The sequence below is a fragment of the Antrostomus carolinensis genome, unplaced genomic scaffold, assembly GCF_000700745.2.
Source record: "Antrostomus carolinensis isolate BGI_N321 unplaced genomic scaffold, ASM70074v2 scaffold18884, whole genome shotgun sequence".
Taxonomy (NCBI): domain Eukaryota; kingdom Metazoa; phylum Chordata; class Aves; order Caprimulgiformes; family Caprimulgidae; genus Antrostomus; species Antrostomus carolinensis.
In genome coordinates this window covers 1-25234 of record NW_010308946.1, presented here as the reverse complement: position 1 = coordinate 25234, position 25234 = coordinate 1, and the positions used below count along the sequence as shown (strand labels likewise).

At 39.3% G+C, this 25234-nt stretch overlaps 1 protein-coding gene across 1 annotated transcript in view; it reads right to left on the bottom strand.

Moving 5' to 3' along the window:
- The window catches only part of LOC104523398 (kinesin heavy chain), a gene marked incomplete at both ends in the record, with an annotated part of 35195 nt that extends 12596 nt beyond the window's left edge, over positions 1-22599 (bottom strand). The window contains 10 exons of the mRNA XM_010165956.1: positions 669-875; positions 5410-5478; positions 7730-7905; positions 11120-11268; positions 15606-15754; positions 16108-16212; positions 18247-18371; positions 20662-20749; positions 21640-21695; positions 22551-22599. Coding sequence (XP_010164258.1) covers positions 669-875; positions 5410-5478; positions 7730-7905; positions 11120-11268; positions 15606-15754; positions 16108-16212; positions 18247-18371; positions 20662-20749; positions 21640-21695; positions 22551-22599 — 1173 coding nt within the window. The remainder of the gene's footprint in view (positions 1-668; positions 876-5409; positions 5479-7729; positions 7906-11119; positions 11269-15605; positions 15755-16107; positions 16213-18246; positions 18372-20661; positions 20750-21639; positions 21696-22550) is intronic.
- Positions 22600-25234: the final 2635 nt, after the last annotated feature.

Below are 25234 nucleotides of genomic sequence, written 5' to 3'. Positions count from 1 at the left end.
AATTAAGGAACAAAGATATATTAAGCTAGTAATCTCAATTTTTCTCTGATCAGATGTTTTCCTTAAGATCAGTACACATCAGCTGAAAAAGCTGAATTCTCCCGATTCCTTCCTCAAGATCCCCTGACTCTATATAAAATCCCTGCTCCACAGCGCAGAGTCCAGAGAAACACAAAATGCTGCAATTTGCACAGAGCAGATTTCCCCATCTTTCTTGGCATAATACAGTTTTTAAATAACCAAAACACAGAATGGCCAGTTCACACATTCAGTTCAGTCGCCGCTGCGGTGTGTAAAATACAGAGGCTGCAACACAGCCACAATCTGCCATCAGCTTCCACAGAGCAGTTTCTGAATTACCTTAATTTTATTGATTTTATTAATTACCTTAATTTTATTGATTTTATTAATTACCTTAATTAATCTTATTTATAAGATTAATTAAGATAGGAGAGAGAGGGTAGCATCGGCAAATATGGATCTTTTAACAGCTTCCCTGCTACTCTAATTTGTAAACTACCTAACAACATACTTGGCAGCAGTAACTGAAAGATTCCTGAAGTGGCATAGGCTAGAAGTTATCTGGGATATTTCCCCTATGGAAACCTTTAGGGGAGGTGCAGAATTATGGGGTGAGGGACTCAGCACTATCAACCACTTGCTCTTACACTCTTCTGTGCCAGTTCATCAGCCAGCTGCTCGTTGGCTCTTGTTTTATCTTCTACTTCTTGGGATTTCTGGTCATAATTGACAGCTAATTCTTCCAGGGCTTGAAGGACCTCTTTCACTTCATCTTTTGCTGCTTCATTCTCAATCTGAAGACGGGTCAGCTCCTCTTGAATCTTCTCATAATCTCTCCTAGTGGAAGCCAAAAGCTGAAAACCAGATATCACAGAAGTGTTAAGTCATCTAAGAACTCACTCAAAAGACAACATTGAAAAGGCCACAAAGAGACAAAGAGAGAAAGAAAGTATGAGCACGCAAGCGTGTGCGCAAGAGAGAGGAAGCAGGAGAGAAGAAATCCTGCTACTCTATCAGGAACAGCATAAATGTATTTGAAGGAAGCAAAAAAAGCCTCTGAACTTCAATGAAAAGAAAAATATCTTAATCAAATCCTATTATGACACAAGACCGAGGCAGAGAAACTTATTTTAAGCAGTATCATTGCTCCAAAGAGATTTTCTGCCCTCAATCCAATGCTGCAGTTCGGCCCCAAAAAATAAATACCACAAAGTAAAATGTTTAAACACAGAATCACAGCTTTGAACTGAACCAAGTGAAAGGGCTCTCTGAGGCAGCCTCAAAGACCTGGTGGCAATGGAGGAATATTTTGATAAGCAAACCTATGATGATTATTCTGGGTTATCATCTGAAGCATGATGCTGAAGACAGATTAGCTGCTAGCTCCTTATCTTTGCTGAGGCAAAATATTAACTAAAGAAGAAAATACAGACTTCACACATACTAGTGAGTATTTCCAACTTGTAGAACTTATTAAATTTACTCTTTGCATGCTACTAGGAGAGATGCTAAAATTTCAGTGACTAAGAGGTCAGTCGTATGGTCCTCTCCCTTGCCCTTGCACCACTCTATCTTCATGTAGATGTTAAAAATTCAGCTATTGGGGTCTTAGCTCAAAACCAGCCTCAAGAGCAGTCAGGTACTGCAGAATGATGTGAAAATAAAGAAAAGGTGCCACCTAACATCTACTGCTGATTTTGTACTTTTGAGAATAATAAGAATAATAATAATGAGGAGAAGCCATATGAGGAGAGGCTGGAGTCACTTGGTTTGTTCAGCCTGGAGAAGAGGAGACTGAGAGGAGATCTCCTGGGGGTCTAGAACTTCCTCCCAAGGGGCAGAGGAGGGGCAGGCGCTGATCTCTTCTCTCTGGCCACCAACGAATGCCAGGAGCAGAGGGAATGGCAGGAAGATGTGGCAGGGGAGGGTGAGGTTGGCCATGAGGAGAAGGTTCTTGAGGCAGAGGGTGGTGGAGCCCTGGAACAGGCTCCCCAGGGAGGTGCTCATGGCACCAAGCCTGACAAGATTCCAGCAGCATTTGGCCAAGGCCCTCAGGGACATGGTGTGAATGTTGGGCTTGTCCTGTGCAGGGACAGGAGTTGGACTCCATGATTCTTGTGGGTCCCTTCCAGCTCACAACATTCGATGATTCTCTGAAAATCAGGACTTAACATTGCATAAAAACATAAAATATAGAACAAGAACATATAAAACTAGTGAATGAGACACAAGAAGGCATTCGGGCTCACCCTAACAGCAAAGTCTGAACACTGATTCACAGAACTCACTTGTTTTCAAGCCTTCTCCTACGTATGGATTTGTGTAACATTAGTCTACTGTAATTCTCCTGTTTAATTGTATTACTGTGTAATTAAACTACTGTAGAACAAAATCTGCCCTACTGAAGCATGCTGGGTGGACTTCTCCTGACCTGCCCCACCACTGCCCAATGGCTCCCAGGCCATGAAGAAGTTGAGTGCGAGACCCCAAGTGAAACAGAAACATCTCTCTAAAATGGACCACCTAAAAGGAGAGATGTCAGAGAAGACACTGGGTTTTTTTGGCTCAGAGTGCTAATGGAAAATAGGAAACCAACCAGGCAGCTTCAGACACTGGCACACACCCAAAGTGGTAAAGAGAGGATTCAGATGTAAGGGAAATTTATCTCGTTGGTAATGCTGCAGCCTCAGAAGTGCACTCACGTTACAGAAAAACCCACTGAAATGCCAATGCCAGATGGCATGTAAATATTTAAACAACAAAATAGCTTAAAATAATCTTTCTACTAAACACAGATGGAACTATTATTTACATTTACTTCAGAAATTTTCTCTGTGAATATTACTGTGACTTCAAGTAAAGGGAAGTGTTGTGTATCACCTAGAGTATAAACACAGCTCCCCAGAAGATTCTTGTTGATATAATGTAGGAAAATATACCAAGATTTTAAAAGGCTATTAATAACACATTATATCAATCAGCTGTAAACAAAGGGAAGGAGACAACGGCTGCAGCACTTCATGGATCTGTTCACAGCATGTGAGATACAAGAGTGGAAGATCCAGAATCCTCCCCAAAACATACACCCTAAGAAGCAGCCAGCGGTGAGAAAAGGTACCAAAAGACATCAGTATCAGCACGGTGCCATCTGTGGCAGGCCTTAGATTTCTAATTAACCTGCTAGCTTAATCAAGCAGAAAAAAGTACTCTGGTTAATTAGGAGGAAGCAGAGTGAGGCAGCTGCTCTGCAGCACATATATCACAGAGCTAATCACAGCTCTAAGAGAGAACAGGCACATCACTCCTGCAGCACAGGTGAAGCTTACGTGGGGAAGGTAAAACCTTGAAAAATTAATTCAATTCCCTTAAAGAAGAAATATCACATTAGCTTGCAAAGGTAAGAGATGGACAAGCTTCTCAGATGAACCAGCAAAGCCTTCTGAACAAGTGGTGATACATCAGCTGCAGAGACTTCAGTAGATCAGCAAAGCTAGACTAGAACATGTACAAAAGAGGGAAAAAGGACTAGAGGGCAAGGACTAGAGGTCACTGAAAACTTGATTCCTCTTCCAGATGTAATATTGAGTATGGAACATAAAGAGGGTGGGGAGTAAGCCACCATACAGCATGCTCCCAAATATCTAACACAAAGAAAGGGATGCACATCACCCAAAAAATAAAGACAGAAGGAAAACCACTGCAGAAAAAGAAACTTTAGATGAGAACAATGATGTACAAAAGATGGGAGAAGTGAGATGGTGTAAATAACACACATCATAAAAACATATCGCTGAGAACACATAAAGTTCTGCTACATTTGCTTACCCATGGACATGGGTAGCATGTAATCCAGGGTAATTAAAAGAAAGTTGCAGCAAGTGAATGAAGAGTTTAATCAGGGAATAAAATAAAGCTGGTAATTCCTTCAATGAGTGTAAGACCCCAAAGGTGGCAGGTACATCAAGAGTGACAAGTAATGGACATTTTCAGAAGTTGTTCTCTCTCTGTTAAGGAGCTAAACCCCAGAAACCCTTTCTGAGGGTTTGGATAAGGATTGAAGCATGGACAGGATAATTTTTCTATTATAAGAGAGGTTTCACACCCAAAAAAAGCAGCCAGCATAATGCTGTGCTCCAACTGACATGGCTTGTGCCATGGCATGTGAAGGCTCCTTCTCCAGTTTCCCACAGTTTGAAAACCAGCATAAAACCATCTTCTAAGAAATATCAAAGGAACGAAGTAATTTGGTGTTATTGCCAGATTTTACATCTTCAAAACCTCTTGTAAACAACTGACAGGTAAGAAAATGACTTTACTGTAAGTTTAGTGATCATGTTTCCCCATCTTAAAAACCACTTTTATTTTACAGACAGAAACAATGAAACAAAATGTTTAAAGTGAGCAATCCAAGATTTTAAAGCAAGTCTGTAGCAGCACCAATAATCAAATTTTCAGTCTCAGAGATTTCTCCCACTACTGTCTCCAACTGCCAAAATAACAAACGTCAGTAATTTATTACCAGGAATAATTTTACTAGGAAATCTGTTCACCACCTAGAGTCCATAGTGCCAGGATACAGACATATTGAAAAACACATTTTAAGTGAAACACATTGGCCACGCTCCTACCTTGGTACTTCCAGCATCACTTCCCAGCAGGATGACATGCTGTCATAAGGAGTTATCAAGGCTTAATGTTCTGAGATTATGTCATAAGGAGTTATCAAGGCTTAATGTTCTTCTGAGATTGTGATTAAATTTGAAGTTTAAACCTAGCTGTCACACAGGTTTCTCTTTCCTATTGAATTTTAGCCAGTTCATATGAGTTTAAACTGCTTAACTGCTTGAGAGAGTCCAGCACAGAGCCACCAAGATGATGAAGGGAGTGGAGCATCTCCCTGCTGAGGAAAGGCTGAGGGAGCTGGGGCTCTTTAGCTTGGAGAAGAGGAGACTGAGGGGTGACCTCATTAATATTTATAAATATGTCAAGGGTGAATGTCATGAGGATGGAGCCAGGCTCTTCTCAGTGATGCCCAATGGTAGGACAAGGGGCAATGGGTGTGAGCTGGAACACAGGAGGTTCTGCTTCAACTTGAGAAGAAACTTCTTTCCAGTGAGGGTGCCAGAGCCCTGGGACAGGCTGCCCAGGGAGGGTGTGGAGTCTCCTTCTCTGGAGACATTCAAGACCTGCCTGGACGCCTTCCTGTGTGATCTCATTGAGGTTCCTGCTCTGGCAGCAGGATTGGACTGGATGATCTTTCGAGGTTCCTTCCAATCCCCGACATTCTGTGATTCTGTGATTATCTAGCCAACAACTGTGACAAAATCACTAAACAAGGGTCTCATAAGCAAAATGTAAGGGGTTTTTTGATTTGTATAGTTTTTTTACCTCCTCTTGATCCAACATTTGTTGCTTTAGTTTTTCAGCCAACTGGCTCTGCTGGTTGATTTCATCATCCTGCAACGAAATAGGGTTGGAGATGTTTTAGTTTATATTCACAGTTCTCATTTGGTCACTTTTATTTCCCCTTTCTAGAAAAGAAGCAAGAACAATGTCATAGCAAACCATGTGCACGTTTGAGTAGTACAAGAGGAGAGAAAAACAGACATACACAGAGCTACTTAGTAAAAACAATGCATACATGCAGTTGTCTTTAGTATATACCTAAGAAAAGGTGTCCCTGATAGTAAACAAGACAGAGTTGCACCTTATAACTTGCAGGAGGACTTTGCCAACACGTCATGTTTTACAGATGTACAAATATATACACACACTCTCTTTCTCTCTTCCTCTGTCCCCAAATTTCAGCTGAAGAGAGATCACTGGAGATGGATTTATTAACCAACTACAATTTACAGCTAGCTCTGAACCGCAGGAATGAAAGAGGAAGCTCAAACCATAACACAGGACTTGGACCCCTCAACTACAGAATTTCTCTTTTCCTACTCCATCACAGCCCTTGAAGAAAACACTGCCAGGTAATGCACAGCCAGGCATCCCATTTTACTGACATTTCAAATTCCTTGTTAAGATAGCAACCTCACGGGTAGGGACTGATCTTAAATATAGAAGAGAGATGACGACGATGATGATGGAGTCTGCTGTACAAGCCCTTCCTCTAGAACACCACAGGAAGCACCCAAAGCACAGCCCTGACCACGTCCATCTCTGTTCTTGTGTTGGACATCCTTTTCTAAAGGAACTCACCAAAGATAAATGGTTGCTTTTCACCCTATCAGAGCCAACTGCTATTTTGTGTTTCACTGACAAGCATGTTAATAGATCGATTTTGACCAGCAAATATAGCTATCAAATAGAATATATCAAATCATTTGCTAGTATTAAAATAGTCCCAGATATAACATAAAAATTATCTCCACTGTAACAAGTTGTAAATGGTGATATTTTGGTTTTGTCTTGGGGATCAAATACCTTCTCATTTCCTATAGTACTGCACAGAATTATGCTTCCCATGTTTTCTAGGGCAAAATTCAAACCTGCTGCCAGTTCCCTCAAGAATAATTCAATGGGCTTTGCTACTTCTGAGGGTAAGTGAAAGAATGACTGACTATTTTTCTTTTTCTGATCAATATGTCAAAGCTAGAGACCACTACCAGCAATGTATTCTCCATCACAGAAAAGCTGTAATTTCTACAAGACCTTAACTGTTATTTTGAATGCCATCAGCATACTGCTGTGTGCAAGCAGATTCATAGAATCCCAGACTCATTTGGGTTGGAAGAGACCTTAAAGCTCATCCAGTTCCAAGCCCCCTGCCAGCAGCAGGGACACCTTCCACTAGACCAGGTTGCTCAAAGCCTCATCCAGCCTGGATGTCCTCAGAGTCCTCACACACATCAGGGTTAAGGCTTAAACACAACTCTCCCCTCCCTCCCTCCCTTGGGATTCAGAAACAGCCAAACTTTAATATTAACATACAAGGAAACAGTGGACTTTTTTTTCTGATATTTTACTGCTAATCACAATTTAAAGTTAAAATCAAGTTTTGATTTATCATTAAAGCTATCCTGAGAACTTTTGCTAGATAGCCTTTGCAGCTGTTCTCATCCAGCTCAATGGTTTTAGTATGCTTTTTTTTCCCCCCCACTTCTTATCTTCACACAAGCCAAAGCTTTTAACAGGAAGTGTTCAGTAAATGTATTGCTGAGAGCTTTAAGTGCCAATGATGCATTTCAAGCTGTGCAAATAAATAAATAAATAAGCCACCTGCACTCCAGGCAGTGTGTTCACAGCTAGAACAACATGAACAAAAGAGACCCAAGGGATGGTTATATATTTTCCTTAAAATTCTGATCTACAATAAATATATTAAAAATATTCAGATACAGTCTCCCTTTTTTTTCTTTCCATGTAACTCCAAGATGACGTTACACTTTGCTGAGGCAGCACAGTATTTACAAAAATCACTGAAGACAAGGAGTGCTGAAAAGCCTTTATCCAGCCCTTAAAATGAAAGGCAAACCTGGCTCTGATTTCATGGAGAATGTCCACAAACACTGTCTGCAGAGGGAACAGAAACAGTCAGCTGATGTGACAGGACAACACCTGGTTTTATGCAGTGACAGTGTTTTGAACTTTGGGACATTTTCTAGTTCATGGTGCTCAGGAAATACAGAGGGACACCCACACATTTTGGGTTAGTTTTCCATTTACACCCAGAGAATGGAGTCAAACCACAGGCTCCCACCTTATCATCCAGCTGTCTGTAGAGACTGGCAATCTCCTCATCGTATTTCTGTTTCTCCTCTGTCGAGATGCTGGCAACAACTGGTGTGATGTTGTCAATAATTGGGGTGTTATCACAAGGCTCCAGGTTCTTCTGGTCCTTTGCACTGATCTGTTCATCTTCAGGCACAGCTTCTCCTGCAGGCACAAAACCCATGGTCATTACAACCCAAGAGAGAGGGTTGACCAAAACCATGGACGTCCTAGGATGGTTCTTCACAGTTGCCAAGAGGGACTCAGCAAAGGAAAGAAGGGCTATATCCTTGGCAGCTGCCACGTGTGCAGGCCAAGCTAGATGTGGAAGGATGGCCCTTCATCCTCCACTGTTAGAAACACAAGCACACAAAAGGCAGTTTGCCATTAAAAGCACTGAACTCCCAGCTCCCCTTTCACTCAAGCCCTCTAGAGATGGGATAAATTCCATGGATTAACAGAAGTGTAAATAAGGAGGAAAAAAAATCTGACTTTCAGCCTAAAGCCTACTGGCAATTAAATGTCTCTTCCTCTCCAGATTTCCAACTACCTTATCAACTCTCCTTCCCCACTGCTAATGAACTGCTAGAGCAGCAGGACAACAAGTAAGACAGCTGCATTTCAACTGATATTCACCTTCTGCCTTGTTTAATCTAAAATTAAAGGGTAGACACCCATTTTCAGACGTGGCCTATGCATACCTGCTCCGATGTTATCCCTACACATTTTCTTTCAAAACCATTTTCTCTAAGGAATATTTCCTTTGGTAACATCGACGTGTTACAATCACGAGCCTGCTGCAGTTCAGTGAAGAGGGACAGGCAAGGTGCTTATGCCAGAAATTCAATCTACTCTCATTAGAGTCTGATGAGAGACTCTGTGAGCCGCTGAACACGTTGTTCAAGGCACGGGAAGGTGACACCCAACCCTTCTGCACAAACAGGAATTCACCTTTTCTATGAAGAGCTCCAATATTTTAGTCCCATAAAGCTTTACTAGCCATCCCTCTTGTCAAAACAGTGTAGGTATTATTTCTCTGACTGGCAGGGAAACAAGTAAAAAGGACAAATATATATAAAAAAATAAAAAAAATAAGGAGGCTAATTCAGATCCAAAAGCAAAACAAAACAGGGCATGAAAGAGCACGACCAACTAATGGAAGAGGTAATTTTTTCAAGCTTGAAGCATGAAAAAGAACTTGAAATCAAGTACCATAACCTCTATAAAAGCACTTCACTCAAAAGACATTTTGCCCTGCTTCTAATAGCTTGATAATAATTCACATTGTTAATGAGAAAAATGTAAATGGATTTTTCTTTGTTGCATTTCACTGCAGCAGACTAGGAAAGGTGGGCTCAGTCAGCCCGTGGGGACCTTGCACATACAGCAACGCTCCTCAGGCTGCAGAGAATCCACCAAGAACCTCCCAAAATGAATCTTTAGATTTTCATTTCATTGTGGTATTTCACTTAATTTGGAAGCTTTGTATGGCAGACAACCCAAGTGAAAGGAGGAGGGGAGCCTGAATTTGATACAGATGCTTGGATAACAACAGACCTCCTATCTGTAAAACACAGACCAAACTGTGCACTTGGACACAAGGCTGCTGAAATCCCTCTTCAGAGAGAGCAGGGCACATCCATTTTCTGCTACAATTTTATTCTATTATTTTCTACATATCTAGAACAAGCTATACTGAGCAAATATTTATGCATCTATCTTTTATTCCATATTCAAGATGCAATTTCTATGACACCTCCATTTGTAAAGAGCCTCCTTTGACAGAACATCCTCCTAAATGATGCTATTTCAGAAGGTCAGGGAGGAAATCAATAGCATTTTGAATGCATTGAATGTATTGCTGGGTAACACCAATAAGAAAAGCAGGACAGATGGAGGGGAAGAGGAGGTGTGTATATTTAGACAAAACAATAGAGACAGCATCTGATAAGGCTTTTTTATATGGCATAGAGAAAGGATCTATATGGGGTTTTCTTAAAAAAAAAGGTGTTTCTAGAACAGGAAGGAAATTAAAGTCATCACATTTAGCAAACACAGAATGAAAGAGGCAGAACATGAGCGGGCTGTAAATCCCCAGCACTCCTCGACACCACCAGCAGCCCGACCGTCTCCATAGCAATTGCTCTCTGCTGATAAGGGAAATATTCCCTGGGCTGAAGTCTCCAGAGAAAGACACGGAGCGCAATCATTAGGTAACCATCTCATCTGAAAGGCAACTAGACAGCACAGGGAGCTGAAAGAAGGAGGCAATTTTTTTGCACCCACAAAGGTCAGGTGTTATTTTTTAAGCAGTGATTTCACTCAGGATGTTCTGAACCAGACTTGACTCCGCAAAACAAATTGTGACTAATAATTAAATCACAGATTTGTTCTCTCTTTAGATACTTCACATCTGCAAGAGTTATGTGCTATTGAACTGTGAAACACATCAAGATGTAGGAACTGGCTGTCAAATAATCTAGAAAATAAAAATGACTCTGAAGAAGCAGTATTTTACTGTTGGGGGTCTGCTGGGATGCCAGGGTGCAAGGGGGTGTAGGGTTGGTTTGTTTGGGGGGTTGTTTGTTTGTTTGTTGCTTCTTGGGGGGTTGGTTCAGGGGTTTTGTTTGTTTGTTTGGGTTTCTGTTTAATATGTGGAATAAAAATGAAGAGCAAGGATGGTTTGCTAAAATTAGCTGTCTACATTCCAGTTTAAATATTTTTTTTAAATTAATATGTATGCATAGAAATATTCTTCCTCCACTGCCAACATGCATTTGATTTTACAACCCACCCTGAACAGCAATTTCCTATGTTTCTAAACAGAAAATTGACTGTTCTCAACATAAATTTCACTTAGAAGCAACAGAAGGAGACAAGTGGTGATTATTCTCATCAGATGATACTCCTAATCACTGTACTAAAGGACTAATTATTCTAATGTTAAACTCAATTATTAAAAAAACCCCAAGATCTAGTTACCTTAAAGCATAATTGGAAATGATTCTCATGCCTGAGGAGCAGAGTACTTTTAAAAAAAAAACAAAAACCAAAACCACATAATGGCATTTTACTTTTTCTTTATTAATATTACTAATATTATTAAATATTATTGATGCCTTCCTATGTTCTCTGCATCTGATACTACACTCGTGTGGGTATTTCAAATGGTACCTTCTGTAAATGGCTGCTGCTGGTTTCCCTGGTTTTTGCTTTTTTCACCTTGCAGTTTTTATTCTGAAGCGTGAGCTACAGCTCTGAATGGTGAGGTTAGAGTTAGTATGACCACAGTGATTTTGGGCAAGATTTAAGCATATGTAACTTAAAAAGAAAATAAAACTAGAAAGACTTGTCCCCATTCCCATTTCCTAGTACGTACCGTTTCTCCACCTGTTCAGTTCCAGCTCTAGGTGCTGGATAACATTCTTGAGACTCTTGTTTTTGTCTTTCTCCTTCTCGTACTTTTTCTTCCACTCCTCCGCGGTCAGCTCCAGATTCACAGAGACCGTGTTCTTAATCGTCTTAGCTCTGCACAACAAAACCAGGTGTCAGGTGCTCCACGACTTTTACCTCAAAACAACAGTGAGGATTTTGAAATTTTTCCACAACACAAAGGGAAACTACTAAATATTTGCAATTTATTTTCTAGAGTGCAATGCCACAATCCCACTTTGCTCTCAAACCCTCGGTACCATTGTGACCTGGAAGCCTCAACAGAAACTTTTCTATATCAAAATCCAGCAGCCAGTGACCTGGAGCAGACATGGATCTACCTCTTCAGATTCATAGAATCACAGAATCCCAGACTGGTTTGGGTTGGGAGGGACCTTAAAGCTCATCCAGTTCCAACCCCCCTGCCAGCAGCAGGGACACCTTCCACTAGACCAGGTTGCTCAAAGCCTCATCCAGCCTGGCCTTCCACACTTCCAGGGAGGAGCAGCCACAACTTCCTTGGGCAACCTGGGACACTGTCTCACCACCCTCACAGTGAAGAACTTCTTTCTAATATCTCATCTAAATCCCCCCTCTTCCAGTTTATAACCAGCCCCCCTTGTTCTGTCACTCCCTGCCCTTGGCCAAAGTCCCTTCCCAGCCTTCCTGGAGCCCCTTCAGGTCCTGGAAGACCACAAGAAATTCTCCCCACAAAAAAAGAATTCCTCCAAAAAGAGAAGCTCTGGAAACTGTTTGTGGATTAAGGCCAAAACCAAATTCTGCCATTATTGCTCTGCTAGGTAACTTGTCACCTCACAGCTTCTCCTGGCCTGGGACCCACCACAGAGTACCCCACACCAATATCTGACCATGGGCTCACCCCATTTCTCAACAATCACTCCTTCAACTCCACCAGCAAAACTCAGCCATAGTTCAGGCATCACAACATGAAGGAAGTCAACAGAGTGAAGCAGAGATATGGAAACTTAGAATCATAGAATCACAGAGCCATTTAGGTTGGAAAAGACCCTTAAGATCATCAAACTCAACCATTGAAATAGGAAATAGCATGTGAAGTGAAGGAAAACTTAGGGTTAGATGGTTTGTCCTGAAGGAGAAGTGAACAGAGAAAGAATAATAAGCATTTAGGATTTCTGGAAAACCAAATAAAGAAATAACAAATAAATAAAATAAGAGCTGTGATATGAAGGAGTTTTAATGTATTTGCAAATTTGGAGTGTTAACCTATGACAGAAAACTAGAAAACCTAGTAGTTGTATACTAAAAGGTAGAAGAAAAAAAAATATGGTAATTATAATCTTAATAGCATTACTCAAGGCTTAAAGAGAGTTTTGAAGAAAAGACAAAATTAAAACCAAAAAAGTCAATTGAAAATATGACAAAACCACAGATTACCTAAAATATATTCTTGAGAGCCAAACAGTGCTTTCAAATAGATTTTTGGGGGTGGAAGGAAGGGAAGGAGGAGAACCGCTGGTCCCCACCAGGTAACCAGTTCACTGCTGGGCTGAGGAAGGCTCTCAGTGGGAAGGGCGCCTGAACTCCTGCCTGTACCACTGCAGGCAGCTCACGAGCTCCTGCCTCTCTGGACAAAAATATCACAAAGTTTAAACCCTTCTAACAACAACCACCACCACTTGGTTATTGTGAAAGTGCTTAGCTCCAACTGAACCTAAACAATTGCACTAGAAAATGCAAAGCAAGCAGAAAAAAAATTTAAAAAGCACAGCATCTACTCTAGCAAATCCACATTTAAAAGAAAAAAACCCAAACAAATCAGCACAAATTAAGAAAGCTTCAGATCTTTGCCCTTCACTGCTCAGACACTCCAAATGACTCCAGTGTTAATGAATAAAATAGAGGCCAAGAAAAGGAACAACAAACCTCCTCCAGGTTTGTAAAGTGTAGGCTGAAATGTCCGTGCAAGAAACTACACCGAGGATGGGCCATAGATACATGGGCTAACATGATCTTCATTATTTTCTTCACAGCTCCAGTTACTGATTCTAAAGCACAGAATCATAGAATGGTTTGGATTGGAAGGGATCTTAAAGATCATCCAGTCCCAACCCCCCTGCCAGCAGCAGGGACACCTTCCACTAGACCAGGTTGCTCAAAGCCTCATCCAACCTGGCCTTCAACACTTCCAGGGAGGGGGCATCCACAACTTCCTTAGGCAACCTGTTCCAGTGTCTGACCACCCTCACAGTGAAGAACTTCTTCCTAATATCTCATCTAAACCTCCCCTCTTTCAGCTTAAACCCATTTCCCCTTGTTTTGTCATTAACTGCCCTTATGAAAAGTCCCTCCCCACCTTCCTGTAGCCCCTTCAGGTACTGGGAGGCCGCTATAAGGTCTCCCCGGAGCCTTCTCTTCTCCAGGCTGAACAGCCCCAACTCTCCCAGCCTGTCCTCATAGGAGAGGTGCTCCAGCCCTCGCATCATCCTGGTGGCATCCTTTAAATGTCACCAATCAGTAGAGATTCTGAAAGTTTCTTTTGTCAGCAAGAAAACACTCCCATATCTGCGTCTCACACTCCAAAGTACGCTCCAGTGATTTGCACTACATGACAAGCAGGACTTTTAATAACTTAGAACCATTTTTAAATAACCCCCTACTTTTAAAATACGCAGACACCTAATGGTTAAGCTTTTACATATTGTCTCTGCCAAAAGCATGGCTCAAGTTTCCACTCATTTAAACAGTACTAGGTGAAAAAAAATGCCACACCATAAAGTTTATCGACTGTGTTATGCTAATGGTGGATGAAGTAGTTACTAGCAACTAAAATTAAAAACAATAGAAAAGCACAAGAAAAGATGGGGCAGAAAGAGAAGAAACCAACTGACTGCTAACAGAGGAGCACAAGTGGGCCTGTGAAGATGAATTTTACTCCTAACGCTTGTTTTAATGGTGAGATAATTCTTTCTGGCTAGGAAAGACAGAGGAACCAGTAATCACCCATGACTCATACACCTTCTCTTTCATGTTTTGCAGGCCCTTAATATTGTCACATCAGAAAAACGAAACACCACAACCAAAGAGCCTGTAAAGGAAACAATTTCCCGTAGATAACAATACTCCTACCCAAAATGCTGACAAATAACTCTCTGCATGCACAGCATGTGTGCTGCTCGGCAGGTCTAGCACATCACCAGTCCTCTGACTCGTATTTCTTTCTGAAAATTGAATGTCCTACCCCAGAGAAACCAGGACACTGCACCAACCTGCAACTCTCCACCAAGAGGGACTGCACCCAACTGCATCTGTTTGTCCTGTACTTTTATATGAATCAGAATCATAGAATGGTTAGGATTGGAAGGGACTTAAAGATCATCTTCACTAAAGGGATCACCTTCCCTCACTAACATCTAAGGAAAGCTCACATTAAAGGATAGAAGTGGGGCAATGAACTAAGAGAAGATTGTTAGATTAATTTTTTATGTATTATTTTACTTTCCAATATAAAATGCTCCTTAACAGTATGGGCTCCAATGCAAAAATTATACACAGTGGAAAACAATCCATTTTCAGACAAGGACAAATTTATCCTATTGTACAAACTGTTAAATAGATTATATCTCAAAAAAAAATCATAACTTGCTAGTATTTTTTTCTTCCTGCTATTACACAAATAAACATACATGAAACAAAGTGAGCAATTTTCCAAAGGATCAGAGTTCTCCTCAATTACAACAAAAGCAGTAATTACATAATGAGCTTGATCTATTGTTGTAAACTTTCCAAATGTATTTTACATGACTATTGCCAATGAACACATATGGAAAATAAATTTTCCCTCTGAATGCTTCCACATTTATTTTATCCTTGCTTGTTTCTGAGGATTTGTTCCTAAATTGTTAAGATCCTTCAATCATATAAAAATGTCTGTGAGCTATCATGGTAATCTATCAAAGTTGTCAATATTACACTGTGTCCATATTCTTCATTTTTCTTAACAGTTAAAAAATATTTTTTACAATGCTAACAATAATCCCTGAGATGCCATTCAAGAAGAAGATAAATTGTAAAAGCATCAAGAGCGGTATCAGATAAAGCAAATCTGAACGTTTTCCACTGAGTTAGCCAACAGAAAACTGCCCAATTCCATTATCTTCCCCATCAAATTTCAAAGAATTACTCTAACACTTTGTACTTTCTACAGGAAAAAATACCAGAGCTTCTAAGTAGTGCAGGTGCTGGCCAACATTAACATTTATTTTTTGGGGTACCACAGGGAATGAAGAAACAGTTTTCTCAAGTTCTCCAGTACTGTTTTTGAACAACTCCAGAAACCATAACCTCCACATTTTAAAATTCCTGCTCATCTTGCTCCCCTCAGCATGGCTGGCTCAGAACATGTGGAAGAGCCCAAGGAAGTGTCATCCAGCCTAATGCTGAGTAGGACTCACCGCTGCCCGAACATCAGGGTTGACTTTGTTTCTGCTTCATTGAACACAGAAGGAGAACAGCATATCACGATGGTGGTTCTGCAGTTCCCACCCAGGGAATCCTGAAGTATTCGGGTCATTTTGCTGTCTCGGTATGGAACATGGGTTTTCTAATCAAAATATAAATAAAAGACAAGAACATTTAATTTTTTTTTTAAATAATGGTATCATAATGAGAGAGAACATGAGTCAACAACGGCAGGCTTAATGGATTGGAAGCGTACAACCCTAAAGAGGAATTGGTTTTGATTGTGCTAAGATTGGATAATCACTCAAGTGAAATCACTGAGAATTAGATTCTCATCTTCAGCAGAATAGCAACAGTGTCACTGGTTTGTGGTTGGAAAGCTAATATTTTCTTCTTTCTGAATTGAAATGTTAGCTGATTTTTTTTTTATGTGCATGGCAAAGAAACAGAGAGATAAAAAGCCATTCTTCAACAACAGAAAACAGGATTACTTACAGTTCCTTCTGCCAAGGCAGATATCACATTGCCTAAAGCAGACAAAGACTTATTGATATTTTTAGCTTCATCAAGAACAGCTCCCTCCGCTCCAGTTTTGCTGACCTACCAAAGAGAGAAGGCAACAGTCAGGCTCAGCCATCAGCCTCCGTACAAATACAGCCACAATGCACAGAGTGCAACAGTTACAGATGCTCTTGGAAGAAAAACACAAAGGAGGAGAATTTTATATGCACTTTTTTGGCAGTGGAAGCCTGCAATGCTTCCACCTTCCTTCCAGTGTAAGAGCAAGCTGACTGTTACTTTGTTCAGGGAAAAGTCTGTGCTCTCTTGGGGACACTTGGGGACCACTTCCAAGATCAGACTGTCCCTACTGACAGAGACCACAGGTATATTCTCAGGGCACACTCAGTGGCACAGCATATGCAACCAAACAAGTATTTTGGCTTTGTATTTTGCTGGCATGGATCAAGAATATCAGGACAGAAGAAGCATAATCTCACTCATCCTGAATGCAAGGTTTGCTGGGCCACAAAACAGATCCCAAGGTGGCCCAAGCGAGAAGCTTGGTGGCCTGGGACCAGCACTCCTTTAAACAACAACACAGTTTTATAGAATTTTCTCTTTTTTTGGGAGTTGAGTTGGGTGGGAGAAGGCACAGAAATGTAGGATAAAGCCAAATACTCTTCTTTTTATTAAAACTACAGTCTCTGTACCTTCATCTAAAAATGAATGCCATGACATAGATGGAAGCATAATTTATAGGATCATAGAATCACAGAATGGTTTGGATTGGAAGGGACCTTAAAGCTCATCCAGTCCCAACCCCCCTGCCAGCAGCAGGGACACCTTCCACTAGACCAGGTTGCTCAAAGCCTCATCCAGCCTGGCCTTCAACACTTCCAGGGAGGAGCAGCCACAACTTCTCTGGGCAACCTGTTCCAGTGTCTCACCACCCTCACAGTGAAGAACTTCTTCCTTAATATCTAATCTAAACCTCCCCTCTTTCAGTTTAGAGCCATTTCCCCTTGTTCTGTCATTAACTGCCCTTGCAAAAAGTCCCTCCCCATTGTATCTTCTAAGACAATCTACCAAGAAAACTCTTACTTCAGGTTTTCCATATAATGTCCAAACAAACATAATGAACCACAGAAGTGCAGTTTACAGAGCAGAGAAGAGCCTGACTGGGCACTCATTTCCTAAACACCACTAAGAGGTTTTCATTTAACATTTAGTATTATATGTAATAATAGAGATTAACGTGATTAATTACTGTGATGGATACTGATGGGTTATCAACTAGTGTGTCCCAATGAGCATCCTCAAAGCTGTGAAGCCTATCAAACAAAATCTTTTCTTTTACTTCTCATTTTCAGAAAGAAATAGAAATCTGTGACCACAATGAAAGACATTGCTTGATCATGAGTAATTATTTTGACGTGCACAGTAGTTAGCAAGGATCCAGCCTGAATAAAGAATTCCATAGCACTGCAAAATAATGAGGTTTATAATTTATTTGTTTCATTTACAGTTAAGCAATTTTCAACACTCCAGAAAATGTCAGAAGGAGAACTGGGAAACAATGCCATTTTTCCACTGCAGTACTGTTCTAGACCATTACTCTTTTGGTAGATGGATATAAGTTCTTTTCTGCTTAGTATTTTTCTATATTGTAAAGCAGAAATAGTCATCACAATCAAAGAGTCATTCGGGGAGTTTCAAATAGACTTCAGCTGTATAACTGCATTAACTGATGTTATTTCATTGATCTAATATGGGAAATAATTACAGCAAACCTGGAATACGACATGTCTGAATATAAATAAATTCAAATAGTTGTCTAATTTGACAAATTACATAAGTATTGCTTTACTTTCTTCAAATACCCATGACTAAATGTGAAGCTATGTCAAAGCACACTGGTTCAATCCACTTCATTATAAATGAAGATATATCACAGATTTTGGGGTTTTGCATTTCATACAATAGTTCTGATCTGTTCCTTCTCTCCATCCCACATTAAAAAAAAAAAAAGATTGTTATACTAACACTAACCTAAGATAAGTTCTCTGTAAAACAAAGCTTCACATGGTCAGTTTAGTGATCCCACTAACATAATTAGGAAAAAGGAAAGATTACCTTCTCACTTCCAGCCAAGTCGACCAGGTAAAGCTTTCCACTGAGTTTCTTCTCAGTTTCCACATTCTCTTGTTTAATATTAATGAGGAAGATACTATGGCTCCTAGAGCTGTGTTCATTCATATCTACAGAGAAATCATATTGGAAAGGTTTTGTCTAAGTGATTTTAAAACCTGACAAGAAATTATATTTCATCAGAGCTACCCTACAGCTAACAAATTCAAAGTACAAAGCCACTTACTGGAAAGCCCAGACCACTGTGCTGACAGCAGGGACAACACCAAGAGCTGCAAATGAAGCTTGTGGACTACAGAATGAGCTCCTACTTTCTCCCAACATGACCAAATTAAACAGATTAATGGTAAACAACAGCCTTGGGAAAAAAAACACCAACAAATTCTTTCTTTTTTCATTTTTTTTTCCTCCATGAAGCAACAAAATTTGACCACAAATAGTAAAAAAAAATAAAAATAAAAATCATAGTATAAGTATAATAAAATAACATTCCACAGATGCAGTAAGAAACAAAGGTTCTCTCCTTTTGTACTTCTTTATGAGTATAGAGAGCACACAAAAACCCCTCTTTGATATAGAACAATGAGGATGTATGTTCAGCATCTGAGACAGAGGAAGAATTTGGAGCTGAGCAAGAGAATTTAAAGACAATTACAATAAATAATAATTGCAATAAAAAGAAGCTAGTCAGGTCTCAGTGCAATTGAGAAAATAAAAACCAAAACAGTTTAGCAAAAGTTTTCATTAAAAACATAATATTTAAATTCAAATTTCAGAGTGATTTTTATTGCTTATGTAGTTAAAAATCCTCAGTTGCAGGTAAAACAGGCAGCTACAGTTTCGGCTTCCACTTATTCTAAGTTTGATTATAACCATGTTATGTTTGAAGTTTCAAAAAGAAGGAAAAAAAAAAACTATTAAGAAGCAGTAAATCACTTACTCCTGTTTTCTCTATTTTCTCTGTTTCCACAAACCCCACTACCACCTTTCCCCCATTCCCAGCAATGTTTCTATTTCTCTGAACTCCCTTTTTCTCCACCATCTCCAAGCTCAGTTTTTCAATAACACTTCCAAATTTGCTCCTTGCCATTTCAGTCCAGGTAAAATTCATTCTCTGTCAACTTCTATCAGCACTTTTCTGTGTGCACCAAATGCAACAAATAATATTACAGCAAAAGGTGTATGTGGGTATTTTTTGTTAGAGAGAATAGCAGAATCATAGAATGGTTTGGGTTGGAAGGGACCTTAAAGCTCACCCAGTTCCAACCCCCCTGCCAGCAGCAGGGACACCTTCCACTAGACCAGGTTGCTCAAAGCCTCATCCAGCCTGGCCGAGAACACTTCCAGGGAGGAGCAGCCACAGCTTCTCTGGCCAACCTGGGACACTGTCTGACCACCCTCACAGTGAAGAACTTCTTCCTAATATCTCATCTAAACCTCCCCTCTTTCAGTTTAAACCCATTTCCCCTTGTTTTGTCATTAACTGCCCTTATGAAAAGTCCTTCCCCAGCTTTCTTGGAAACAACAGGAGGAAATGTTACTCAGAAAAAAAGCCAAATATATTTCTATTAGTATGATGAGAAAGGCATGGGAAACCTACAGCAATACAGTATTTACCAAAGCAAGGAGGTAGAGACATGGAAGACAAAGTTACCCAGTGCATCATAAAAAATAAAATTAACTTAAAAAAACTAACCAAACAAACAAAAGAAACCAAAACAGCCCAAAAAACCCACCCCTGCCACCAAGATTTGAGTTACAAGCTGACGTCCTGCCAAGATCACTGCTTGGATCAAAGACATCTTAGAGTATAAATTTGGAAAAGGCCCTTTTAATCACCATAAGGTTAGTAGGTTATAACACAATGTCAACAAATTTGGCACAGGCTGAAGCAATTATTATGTTTTTTAATTCAGGAAGATTTGTTTGTTTTGCCATCACTGGAACTCAACTCACAAGAGAGAAACCAGCAGAGTCTGGTGCCTGCTCTGCAGTCTTTGCTGACATTTGATTAATGAACTGCTCTGAGTTCCTGTCTTGTAGCACCAAGAAGAACGTACATACAGAATTTCAGTTATACATAATTTCAAATTATCTCCATTATATGTAACAATACATATTTTAATGTTTTATATAATAATACTATACAGATCACTACACCATAGATTAAATTCAGGAGTTCTCAAAGGTGAAACAGTCAATAAATGTTTCTGTATGCAGTGAAGCAGTAAAAAAGTACAGCTCTATTAATTTTAAAGCATTATAATTTTAATTTGTGAATCATTACATTGTTCACATGAGGAACTCAAAGTACTTTGTGAACATGAAGAATCGATACATCACTAGGAATCTACAACCTCCCCAACTTTTTAGCTAGAAAAGCCTCCACAGAACACTTACTTGTAACGGCTACGTGACGGTTAGCTTTCCCTTCATCAATAACATCCAAAACTTCTTCAGGACTAGATACAAATCTTTCTGTACAACCCTAGACATACACAAGTTGAACACAGAAAAGTTTAGGAAGTGTCCTATTACTCCAAATGCTATCAGGAAGAATATTTAGCACTGATGAACAAAATAATTAGAAGAATCATCACCATCCAACGTGATCGTTAGCAAGGCAATGGACCATAACATGCCTTGGTATGACTTTCAGGAGGATCCACGGGACAGCTTGAGAGACAATTTCCTTTCACAAGATTAAAAACTCAGTCAAATTCAAACATGCAGCAGAAAAGAGTTTCTATACTTAGCACACACCGAATGATGCAGCGTGTATTTTTGTTACCAATTTGGGTAAGATTACATACTCAAATTAGTTTTTCTCTCTCAAACTACAAGAAAAGATGCACAGCCCTTGTTAATGCAATACTACTGAAGGAATTATTTTTGTTTCCCTCCCCAGGATGAGAATAAACAGAACAATATTATACTTATATTATTAAGGCTCACATATGTTCATAACAAGTATACTACATTTAACTGAGGGCTCAGGAAGTCATAAAACAAATTCCTAACCCAACAAATCTGTTCTAAAATACTGTGAGATTACAGCAACTATGCAACAAAGTATTAAAGAACAAAATTCTTCAAGATGTTCTCTTTCATATCCAACATGAAATGGGAATATGAATACTTAAAATTTAACACTATACTAACAAAATGTAAATTTATAACATCAGGAAAATAAAGCAAATGCGATTCAAGCCCATTAATATTTCAGGAAACTGTTTAAACTCAGGGACCAATATTACTTGAACATTCAAGACCTGAGTTAAAGCACCTCAGCAAACACACTGGGATGCAAATGGAAATGCGTAAATAAATGCATATGTCAGAAAGAATGAAAAAATGAGCATCAGATTTTCCTTGTACCTTAACATATGGGACTCTGTTTTTATCTTCATGTACAGCGAGGTTTGTCTTTGACACTAGAAAAAAAGATGGAGATCATTAAGAATATTCCACGGGTAATAACGTGTCAACTAGAGGCTTGACAAATGCATGAATATATTACATTTGTAAATGAGAACTGTAGTCACTTCCCACTCCTTATTAACCACCTCAATTTCTGTGACATAAATCTTGTTTCTTGTTCTGTAAATCTTGTACCTGTTTCTTTAGAGTTAACTTTATGGCACAAGAGCTTTTGTTTATTGCTTGGATTCATAAAATAAACATGGATCCAAGTTGGATTTTGCCAAAGCAGCAAGAATTTAAAAAGAAAAAAGAACTCATTGGAATTCAACTAAACTGAAATACATGTTCGTGGTTTGGTGTTACCCTTAGCACACATTTCTCTGTCTTCAGACTGATTTAACACACACAGTTCACACTTTCATCAACATACAGCACACATATACAGACACACAAATTGTACAAGAGACAGATAAATCCCAACAAACTCTATCTAACAGAATAAGCTGAACCAACTGTATTCTAAATTTAACAAAAGAACCTCAACAGAAAACTATATAAATTTGTAAATTACAGTTTTACTTTCAGAATATACATTGCCAACGAGGTTCAGACATGCCTTGAAGTCTGTAAAATTCTCTGTACTCATTGATTTACAATCAAACTACACAGCACTGCAGAGCGAGGCACACAAGTGAGTCCAGAGATCAAGATCAGATGATTTAAACTGCAACATTATCTGACACAAACCCAGCTTAAATCTAAATACTCTCCAAGAAAGTAACTGTTTTCCCTTAGGCATTGATTCAAAGCACAGTACCAAGCTGAACAGCACTTAAGTCACACAAGAAATGCAGAACTTAACTTACCATCCAGTAGGTCCCTTATTTTGTCCAAATATATCTCAAAGTAGGAAACCTAATTGAGTAATCACAAACATTACAGATTTAAACTCTGGCAATTTAAAAATCTTTGTACCTATATTTCTGTATCTGTCAAAATAAAAAGCACCAAGCTAAAAATAAAATTCACGTCCAACATAGTTTGAATTACATCTTCCATGTGAACATACGTTTTTTTTTTGAGTGATTTACAAATCATTGATCTTCCTCCATTTATCAATGATTCAGGGGGAAAGTATACAAAAAAAACTTCAGGCAAATCTTATATATTTTTTTTTTCACATAGGCAAAATTGACAGATTCAAAAATATTTATCAGAATATATAATTTTTTTTACATAGGCAAAATTGATAGAAAGAAAAATATTAGACAAAATATTTACAGAATCAAATCAAAGCACCTAGGATCATATCAGTACAGCTGCACCACAAGGAAGGTACATTTTAACAGTTGGAGGAGGCTGGAGAATTGATGTTCACCAGCACAAAAGCAGACAGCACCTTCAGTGGTTTAATACACAAGTTACATAAGCAATATATATATATATATAATAACTTTTAAATGAAGCATATGTAAAAGTTCTGTCTTGAATCAAGTCCCAAAGAAGAAACAGAAAATGAGCTTTTCTGTAACAGAGAGACAATTATCCTCAAAAAACCCCCCCAAACAACAACAGAAAAACCTAAGGTGGGGGACAATGAATGAACGACTCTCTAAATAAGAGGGTATTTGACTCACAGAAGCAAAGAGAAATGTGTTAGGGGAGTTGTGTCTAACCATACCCTAAATAATCCTTATCCAGGGATTATTTAGCTAGAACACTAGCTGGCTAAATTCTAGATACCAGTAAACTCTACCTATATAGTACAGTATAATTTTCTCTCATGGGAAAAAATAAATTATATCTCTTTTTTTAGACTGATGAGTTGATCTTCCTAAGTGACAACTGCTATTAAATGTGTGTTGTTTTTGTAAATTTTCTTCACCCGTGTCCCATTTAAAGCCATCCTCTGGACCAGCTCATTTCACCCCGACTCATCTCCTGTGCTGTGTATGATCCCATTAACACACTGCTGAGGGCCAACACATACAGGAGATACCAAGTTCCCCTCCCTGTTCTAAATGGGTCTCTTTTAAAGAGGGAGAGATAAAAAAAAAATGATATTAATTTTCAACATTGGCTTAGTTATTAAAAGAGTGTGACAGTTTGGTTAAATTCCTGCTCCCAGTGCCAGAACATGCATTTCTCTCGGTGACAGCTCGTGGTACCATCACTCACTCACTCACTCACTGCTATTCAGGCAGCTTTTCTGTGAAGATATTCACACATGTCAACTGTGATAGGAAACCACTGAAACAATTCAGTGCTGGAAGAATGTGATTTATAAAGTGATAATCCCTTGCCGGGACAGGAATTTACTGTCTTGTACAAGGGGGTCCCCATCTGTTGGTATCCAAGTGCTACCATGTAAAATAATGATAGCCACAGGAGAGCTTTACAGGTGATGAAAATCAGTGTCACTCCTGTGGAAGCCATTTCTAGGAAAATTCAGATGTGTCTCTTCTTAAGGAGCTCAAGATTTTACAATTAAAATTTCATATATATATATAAAATATTTAGATTCTTTATTTGTACTTTGTACATCTGCTTCTGTCTGTACTTCATCAGCACACCACAAACAGGCATGGCTATTGGAAGGTTCTCAATACGAAATGACCTAGTCCTCTCAGAAGATCAGGAACTGTTTCAGAGGTATTCTGATAGATTATTGGGGAAAAAAATGTGTGTGTGTGTGTGTGTGTGTGTGTGTATATATATATATAAAAAAATATAAAAATGTATATATTAAATTGGATAAATATAAAATTATATATAAATTAGATATACTGGATATATATAAAATTACATTAAAAATTGTAGATAGCTAGCTAGCTAGCTAGCTAGATAGATAGATAGATAGATAGATATCTCCCCAGAAATGCTTCAAGGGCTTTAATACAAGCAGCACTAAGAAGTCACTCATCTCCAGCTTTTAGGCACAAGGGGGACAGAGGAGGAGAGCTCCATTCTCAGAGAACATCCCCTGGTCACAGCAGGAGAAGGGACAGAGTTTTCACACTCTACCTGTGCTCAGCTACTTCACTTTACGGAAGCTGTCCAGGTATATTTTGTATGTTTAAGGGGAGATGACACAGAGGACTACTCATCCTTCCTGCAATCCATAGGGTAATTTTACTGGTGTCCACTTAGAAGAAAGCTATAGCCTGACCCCAACTCTGCCAGACAGATGGATTCCCCACCATGGCTGGCAGCTCCCCAGGAGATCGGATGAACAGTAGGAATTAAGGGTCACTCAGAAACATTTGAGAGATCATATGGTTGGGATCATGACAGGGACATGGAAGAACATAGTAGCTGTCCCAATCGAGACTCTGTCCATCATCTCAAGGAGTCCCTACATAATCATTTGAGCTCAAAATTACTTTTAAACATTCTTTCCATTTCAAACCCACATATTGTGGAGGACTGTTTATACTGTTGAAATCAGAATAACAGATCAGTATTCTCTCAAACATCACGCAGATCAATGGTATTTTTGGTCATAACAAGAGGGGCTGAGGTGAGTCTTTGGAGAAGCTGCAGTGAAATA